At 45.9% G+C, this 8920-nt stretch overlaps 1 protein-coding gene across 1 annotated transcript in view; it reads left to right on the forward strand.

Annotated features, from left to right (window-relative positions):
* The first annotated feature begins 1094 nt into the window (after positions 1-1094).
* The window catches only part of USP7 (ubiquitin specific peptidase 7), a 20515-nt gene continuing 12689 nt past the window's right edge, over positions 1095-8920 (forward strand). Inside the window, exons 1-7 of the mRNA XM_028498877.2 lie at positions 1095-1221; positions 2063-2193; positions 2651-2705; positions 3706-3786; positions 3887-3977; positions 6224-6306; positions 8199-8308. Of these exons, the coding sequence (XP_028354678.1) occupies positions 1174-1221; positions 2063-2193; positions 2651-2705; positions 3706-3786; positions 3887-3977; positions 6224-6306; positions 8199-8308 (599 nt within the window). The 5' untranslated portion in view covers positions 1095-1173. The remainder of the gene's footprint in view (positions 1222-2062; positions 2194-2650; positions 2706-3705; positions 3787-3886; positions 3978-6223; positions 6307-8198; positions 8309-8920) is intronic.

The following is an 8920-nucleotide window of genomic DNA, read 5'->3' on the forward strand; positions in this document are numbered from 1 at the left end:
AGGCTGACCCGGGTGGGATGGGCAGCCGACAGCCCAGAAGGGCAGTCATTCAGTCCAGGTCCTGGCTAAGGTGGCCTGCATGTGGCCCCAGGAAATTTTAAAACAAATAAGATTTATTAGTTTTTCATATTCATTGGGCTGATAGCAGAGGAATCAGGCTTTTCTTGGGTAGCCTTTTTGAAACATACCCTTGAATTGTATTCAGATACCAGGAGTGGGGGGCAAAAAGATGGTATTTCTAGTTAAACTTTTTGTGGGTTTTTTCCCCCTCCTTTAGAAAACATTCCCCCTATGCTTATGATACATCTTTTGACTAAGAAAGTAGATTGGGTTTTTCAGACTTACCAGTCAAAACAGGTATCTTGGTTCAGTCTTAAAAAAAACCTCTTACCCCCGGCATCAGAGTCCTGCTGGCCTGAACTCACAGTAAATGTCTAGCACTGGTCACACATTTGCACCATGCACAGAGGGGGAGGGGATGGCGCTGGGGAGGGCTGTTCTGCTTCCTGTTAACTTTTGGGGGCGAGAGGGTACAGACTGTTCTCTCTCCTAACCAACCACCTGTATAACAGAGTAAAGGGAAACGGCTCTTGGAGTTGAGGTCTGTACCTGCCGGTATGCATGCTTGTCCTTTCCCGTGTACGAGACGCTACAGAAAAGAAGGGTTTCGGCTGTTCCCGTCCTGCCTTGTGCTGACTACATGTGTGACCCGATGTGTGTGTGGGGGAGCCACACTGGGACTCAGTTTGATAGAAGTAGACTTGAACTCCTCTCTGAGAGTGCTGCTCTGGGTAAATGATGGCACTGCTGCTGTCAGCAGACAGCGCGGAGGCTGCCTCTCCGGTGCCGGGCTGAGTTCGCACTGGCCCACGTGCTGGAGCAGACAAAACTGGTGACCGCTGGAGAGAGTCGTGTGATAACTGCCAGCCTGGCAACGAGTTATTCACTTGGAGGCGGGTGCTCGGACGTTGTCACCCCGTGTCAGGATGGTGGGAAGGAGGTGGTGGTGCAGAGCAGTGAGATGCTGGCCCCCAGTCCCCTCGCCCACACACGTTGCAGAAGCAAGGAGGTGTCCTGTGCAGTTTTCCCTCAACCTCAAACTGATCTTGTAGGTGGGATTCAAAGAAGCACACGGGCTATGTCGGTTTAAAGAATCAGGGAGCGACTTGTTACATGAACAGCCTGCTGCAGACTTTATTTTTCACAAACCAACTACGAAAGGTAAATGGATGGTGTTTCTCTCCCTCAACCTTCCACCCACCCTTTTCTCTCAAGTATTAAGGGGCAGGCAAAGCCCCGTCGCCAGACTTGTCTCTTGCCGTGTCTCAGGGAGGCCCCTGCTTTATGCTTATACATAGCTCTATTCCTCAGTGTTCGGACACTTGTGAAGCTAACTTAGGTGATGAAAAGTTTACCACAGCCGACAAACCTGACTTTATTGGGCTAGAAATAATAAAGCTTTTTAAAAAAAATACGAAAGTCATTCACAACATTTGAAAAGTTTTATATTAAAATTGATTAGTTGAAAAACTCCTGGTCAGGAATCTTAATTTTTCACTTACTATAGCTAGAACTTCTAAAAAATATAAAATCTAACGGAGGATAGTTACTTGTACTTTAGGAATGTCATGCAATCAGGGGAGCAGCGCAGGCAGCACACACTCCTGGTGTTGGGGGGACCATTGGCTGGTCTGCTGGCGTGTCCTTTTCGCACGATTCTTCCAGGCAGCGTTAATTACCAAGATAGGATGATACCTTGGGGATAGTTGAGTGTGGTTAATTGCAGTAGCATTGAAGTTTCATCAGCTCTTTTGTTCAAAGTCATGTTAAGTTAAAAAATGTTGCTCTGCTCTAAGAAGTATGAAATAGAAGTGGTTCTCATTGGATGGTGAGCCTTAAGTAATTTTTAAAATTCTTTTTTCACTGTCTTGATTTTTAAAAGACCTTTTGACCCTTTGGGGGGGATAGTTAAAAGCCCTACCCAACTGCCTTCGTCATTGTGGTGTTAGAAATGATACTTTCACATAAAATTCCATTTTTATTTCTGACTCAATTCTTTTAGGCTGTGTACATGATGCCAACAGAGGGCGACGATTCATCCAAAAGCGTCCCTTTAGCATTGCAAAGAGTGTTCTATGAATTACAGCACAGTGATAAGCCCGTAGGAACAAAGAAGCTGACCAAGTCGTTCGGGTATGTGTTGGGAGACCTGTCCATTCTGCTGCTCGGGGGCTGAGTTAGTGGACGGTGAAGGGTTGAGAGCAGAGCTCAGGCACTTGATTATGTCAGGGCATTTTATCAGTGTCCTTTGTTTGACCTCTTTGGAAATGGAGGCTTTTAGAATTTTGCTTGAGAAGCAGTTCACCACTTAGGTTTACCTGTCAAGGAAAGGATACATATGGTCTCCCAAGTTTCTGTACATTTACTTGCAAACACGACCTCCCCTTGCAGTAAGATGTTCAGAACAAGGTAAAGTTGTGAATGTTTTGGTGTCCGGATAAAATTCAATTTGTCTTTGAATTATAATCTTCTTAAAATTTTAAGAATAATGACTAATTACATGGTTCGGTTTTTTAGTCTGAGTTGCTTGTTAATTTACTCTTGTTTGAAATCTGGAAGTTTAAATATAAATTCATTTTATCTCTCTAAGGTGGGAAACGTTAGATAGCTTCATGCAACATGATGTTCAAGAGCTCTGTCGAGTGGTGAGTTTTCAGCCGTAATTGTTTGCTACTTACATTTCATATTTTGAAGCACTGTCAGAAGTTGTTACCAAGTAAAACCTCAGACCTACTTCAATCACTGTAATTCCAGTTATGCCCATCTTTGTTCAGGACCAGAACTAGGCTAGAAAGAAAAGACAGCATGTATCTATAGTTTAAAACCAGAAAGACTGAAAAATTATGTGATAGGGAAGTGTGAGGGAAAATGTAAATTTGAATAGTATAGGTAGTGTACTTTTAATTTGTTAAATTGGCATAATTACCAGAGTTATTAATCCAAGAAACAACAGATTGGCTTGAGTAGCTGTCCTGATGATCCCACTTCACTTTAGAATAGTGACTTCCGTTCTTACTCTGTAGCACAAGACCCAGACCCCGCCTTGGCACAGAACTTCTGGTTGAGGCAGACCTCTGTGTGGGTGATCTTCCCCCAGACCATCTCTAGTCACTAGCAGACGCCCACTCTTCCAGTTGTGATGAAAGAAATACACACACTCACACTCACAACATGAAATGGCTATTCAAGGTGATTGGCTGGGCAAGGTGTGTTTTCTTTTTTGCAGCACTAGCTGGATTGAATCCAGTTCATTAAATATCCATGGACAAACCAGTCAATCCTGTTGACAGGCTCAACCTCATTAATCTCTTGGTGTGGACCAATACGAGTTAAGTTTAGTGCTCAATTTACATGCTTTTCCACAGAGGTAAAATGAATATAAAAAATGCTTCTAAAGGCACTACAGATTACTAATTCATTCCAAAGGCTGTATAGAGGGTTAATCTCAACTGTTGCATGTAGATATTTTTGTAAATATCCAACCAAGGAAGAAGATTTTTATATGTTTTTGATAATTGCATGCTAAAGGTCATAATATTTATAGTCTAGAATTTCTTTGACCATTGAAATTTCCTAGTCATGTTTCAAATTACTGTGTGTTAATTAAGCATAACATTTTCTGAAAGCCAAAACTTTCTCTTCCAGTTGCTTGATAATGTGGAAAATAAGATGAAAGGCACGTGTGTAGAAGGCACCATACCTAAATTATTCAGAGGCAAGATGGTGGTATGTGATAACCAGTTTTAAAGAGTGATTTTTAAAGATTCTAAAAATGCTAATATTTTGACGGTTAATGCTTAAGCCATCTTATTTTCTTTATTTGTAGTCATATATCCAGTGTAAAGAAGTAGACTACCGATCTGATAGAAGAGAAGATTATTATGATATCCAGCTGAGTATAAAAGGAAAGAAAAATAGTAAGTTCTTTGTACATAATGGCACCACCACCTTTTCATAATTTGTTTTGGTATAATGCTTCATTGACACAGTGGTTTTCATTGAAATATAGTGTAGAGAAAATTGCCCAAATGGTGAGGGTACTGAGTGAACACAGTCTGGTGACTCCACCCAGGTCAAGAAACAGAACATTTGCAAAGCAAGATGGTGGCCCTTCCTGGTCACTGCCTCCCCCTCCTCAGAGGAAACCACTGTTTGGCCTGCTGACATTCTTTCCTAGGTTACTTTTGCGTGTTTTGTGATACTTACGTAGATGGGATCGTGTAGAATACGTGTCTAGTTCTGTTTTCTTTTTCTCAGCATTGCCTCCGTGCACTTCATCCTTATATTGAGCAGCAGTGATGGGTCATTTTCGTTGCTTTATAGTATTCCACTTTAGGGATATAACACAAGTGTTTGGAAACCATTCTTTCCTTGATGGGTGTTTGGGTTGTTTTCAGTGTGAGGCTGGTAGGTGTGAGGCTTGTTGGCCGGTCTTGTGTCCACCCCTGGTGCATTTACGGTGAGTGGAATACTGGCTTGTAGGGCCTGCGTGTATATGTCGAGCTTAGCCAGATACAGCAGTTTATCCATTTCTGCTCCACATCCACTCCAGAGCTGTCAGTCATTAATTAGACTGGCGTTTTGGTGGGAGAATGGTGCTATCTTGAGTTCAGTTTGCATTGCCCTGGAAGTCGGGGAGATTTCACCTTTTCGAATGCTTATTGGCAATTTGGGTGTCTTCCTGAACATATGGAATGTAGTTTGTAATAACTTGATGTCCTGGTCCAGTAATTCCGTGATTTCTGGATCTGTTTCCATCGATTCACTTTCCATTTCTGGCTGTGAGTTCCAGCTTCTTTGCCTGTCTGGTCATCTTTTATTGGATGCCAGCTGTTGTGATTTTTATTCTGTTGGGTATTGGATATTCTTAACCTTTGTTCCGGGGCACATTTCGTTATTTGGAGATAGCTGATTCCTTCGAGAACAGGAGAAGCCTCTGCACGTCGCCGGGGCTCTCCCGCGCAGCTCTCCCTGAGGCCCTCTGTCCTGCGCGTGGTCGCTGCCTCAGGCCTCTGAAATCCCCACCCTGTCTCAGGGAGACTCTGGGACCCGTTAGGGTTTCTCTGCCCTGCGCTGCAGCCTGGAAGGTCCAGGCAGTGAGCTGGGACGTTTGGAGGGCTCTCGGTGGCCACGTCCTGCCCTGCCTGTTGTCCCGCGTGTGAACACGGTTGTTGGCCTTGTAGTGGAGCCCAGCGCAAGGGAGGGAGTGCACTTCCTGTTACTCCCTCACGGCCACAGCGCTCGAGTTCTTCACGGGCTGTGGTTGCTGCTCCTTGCCTGGGTTTCGGGCTCTCCGCCAGCGTGGGGCTTGCCTTTTCACTCTTGCAGTGTGCTCATTTGGTTAACAGAATGTCATAACTGTAGTGAAATCCAGGGTATCAGTCTTTGCTTTTTGTGTCTAAGAACACCTGCCCTGAAGTCATAAGATAATTCTCTTACCTGTTACTGTTTTCTCTTTTCTGTTTATTTACAGTCCACCCAGAATAGTTTCTTTCTGCTTATGGTCAGAGTGGACCAAAGGTGCTCTGCTGCCCCTTTGTCAGCAGTGAGCCCTTCGCATCTGTGTAGACCTCTTTCTAGACTCTACCTCCCGGTCCATTGGCTATGGATGGATTCTTCCTTCTTCCTTTTCAGCTTTATTGTGGTTTAAGTGACAGGATCGTAAGGTGTTTAAAGTGTTCCTCATGGTTATTTGGTACGCTTAGGTATTGTGACAGGATGACTGCCTTCTAGTCAATGAACTTGACTTACACCTGGCAGCGTTATCAGCCGTGTCCCCGTGCTGTGCGCAGGAGCCTCCGCTCTTACTCCCTCTCACAGCAGAAGCTCGTGTCCCCTTGCAAACTCCCCCTCTTCCCCACCCCCCAGCCTCCCACATGCCTGCTCTCTTTCTGCACCGACTTTAGAATAAGTGTTTGGGTTAAAGTTTGTACTTTAACATTACTTAAGGTTATTAAAACATTGACTCCATGTTATCATGTAACACCCTCAGTGGCCTTAAGAGTTCACACCTTTTGCTGGATCAGTGAACTTGCAGATCTGTGCTCACAGCTACAGTTATTTACGTTCCTCCCTGGCGTGCGTGAATTGATTGATTGAGTGTGTTATAATCAAAGCTTTAGTGATAACTTCGGCTGACTTTTTTCTCTTTCTCTCTTGAAAGTATTTGAATCATTTGTGGATTATGTGGCAGTAGAACAACTAGACGGTGACAATAAATATGATGCCGGGGAGCATGGCTTGCAGGTAACTTGGAGATTGTGTGCTACTGTCCCGCTGTATCTTTCCACTTTGTTTTCAGATCTTTTGCTTAACTGAACTAAACATTCACTTGTATCTTTTCACATGCCACTGGTGTTTAGAACGCAAAACGATTTTATTTCTCAGTCTGGACGTTGTGTTAGAGAGCTCTGATCATGTCACTGGTGTAGACAGGCAGGGGTGGGGAAGGTGTTGTGCCTCCTGGCTACCAGAGGCAGAACCATCACCCGACACGTGTGGGCCACCCCCCCCCCACCCCCCCCGCCAATTCCATCCATGACTCTGCCCCTTACTTCACTGGTGTCTGTGCCAGAGCTTCCCTCAGTTTCTCTTAGTCACAAATAGAACTGCTTAGTCACTGGGACTCTGGCTTTGGCTGGTGGTGGTGGTTTGCTCCCCCGCCGCCCCAGTGGAGTGTCAGTTAGTTTTCTGAGGATCCTGACTTCCAGAGCGAGGAGTGCATTTTCTGTTACTTGTTCCACACTCGGTGTCCCTGCTTGTTTTCCACATGGTCTCGCAGGAACTCTGGCAGAACAGTGAGTGTTGTAAACAAGCGACAGTGCGTGGCCAGGTAGAGGAGCACGGACTGTGGCCTGGTCAGGCTGCTTGGTGGGTCAGCAGCATCCTCACGGGTCCAGCCCTCCAGGTCTGTGTTGCAGCCTCATAACCTTGACTCACTGGCTCAACTAATTTATGATTTTTTTTGGACCATCCTCGGTTTACCAAGCTCACACATTTATAATTCATGGTGCTGGTGAGCCCATTTTGCCGTGGGTCACAGACCTGCTGTCCTCCTGCTTGGTCAGGCCACTGATTTGTAGATCAGTAAGTTACTTGGCAAACATGCCACTGGATTTGCTTAGGAAACACTTGAGTCAGCTCACAGAATTGCTCTTATCCACACTGGATATTTTTGGCTCTGGGTGAACAATATGTATTTTAGAATCAGGCTTTCAATGGACAGTGGCTGAGAAACAGGATTCTTCTATTATTCTTTCAAGTTGTACTAAAACCATGCCATTCCTTTGTGTGGCAGTAGGTTCCTGGGTTTTTGTTTTTCTTCCCAGAACTACCCAGTTCCCTTAACCATGCTAATGTACAACAGAGAACATTGCCACCTAGGACACCAGTTCCTCCAGGTGGGTGTGTTCTAGCCAGTGTTGGAAGTAAGGTTGATAGTTCCATAGGAAGGGCCAGACAGGAAATACAGCCGTGCTGAGGGCCGCTGATGGCCTGGTGGTGACTGGCTTTGGCGAAGGCTTATTTAAGTGAGGACTGAGCTGGCTGAGGTGGGGGAGGAGTGAGGCTGGGCCTCTCCCCCAGAGGCCTTGTTGGGGGCTGTCCTTTGGCCCAGAGGCTGGTGACGCCTGGGCAGAGGCTATGACGGTGGTCAGAGGGCCTTGCTGATACCGGGTCGGAGGGGTCTTCAGAAGCAGGAGTGAACGGTCAGCACTGACCGTGCTCGCGGGGAGGGACGGCAGTCACGGGCAGTTCTCCCAACCCAGACCATGCTTGTCGTGTTCTGTTCCGGTGTCCATAGGCATATACCTCATGCACATAATCATAGTCCTCTGCTTTCCCATTTGATTTCCTTTGCTTCTCCGGAATTTTCGTAGTGTTTAATGACTGTGTTAATAGGGCAGCAAGTGACCGAGCCGTAATTTACTTCGCTGTTCCCCTGTCGCTGGACATCAAGATAGAGTATAATGCAAACTAAGAGGAAATCCCACACACAGAACATTTAAAGCCACCCTGTGCCCGTCTCCCCACCAGAAGTTCCCAACGTGTTCCACCCTTGCTGTGAAACGCTGTTGCTTTTGTTGCTTTGAGAAATATGTAGAGGTAAACTAAACCTGTGCTTCTTTTTCAATGTTCAGGAAGCAGAGAAAGGTGTGAAATTCCTAACATTGCCACCAGTGTTACACCTACAACTGATGCGATTTATGTATGACCCTCAGACGGACCAAAATATCAAGATCAACGATAGGTAATCTAGAGTGGGATGTGAGAGTTAAGATTTACCCATCATCCTGATTTAGGGGGTTAGTCTCAGTGCTTTGTGTAGTTTTTCTGTTTTCGGTCTCATCTCTGATGTATTTAGGTTTCCTCTCTGCCGAGGTGTCCCAACAACTGTGCTTTTAAAGGGATAATTTCAGGGGCTGCTTCCTCCGTATCTCCTCCTCAGGGAGCCCCCATGTCTACACTGTGACAGACTGAAGTCTGTGGGGGAGAGGGTGCTTTCTGCTGCACAGGCTTTGCTTTCCCCAGAAGTGGCATTTGCTATTATTACTCTATTGTTTTACATAGGATTCTCCAATATGTTGTTATCTCTCAGTTGGCATAGGCTTATAGAATGTGCTAGAATCCTCAGGAATGCTGGCGTAGGTGGGTGTGTCCCCCATTCCAGGTGTTTTCTAGATCCTTAAAGTACCAGTTAAAAGGTTGCTACCGGGGCTTCCCTGGTGGCGCAGTGGTTGAGAGTCCGCCTGCCGATGCAGGGGACACGGGTATGTGCCCCGGTCCGGGAGGATCCCACATGCCGCGGAGCGGCTAGGCCCGTGAGCCATGGCCGCTGAGCCTGCGCGTCTGGAGCCTGTGC

The sequence above is a fragment of the Physeter macrocephalus genome, chromosome 14 (genome assembly GCF_002837175.3).
Source record: "Physeter macrocephalus isolate SW-GA chromosome 14, ASM283717v5, whole genome shotgun sequence".
Lineage (NCBI taxonomy): Eukaryota > Metazoa > Chordata > Mammalia > Artiodactyla > Physeteridae > Physeter > Physeter macrocephalus.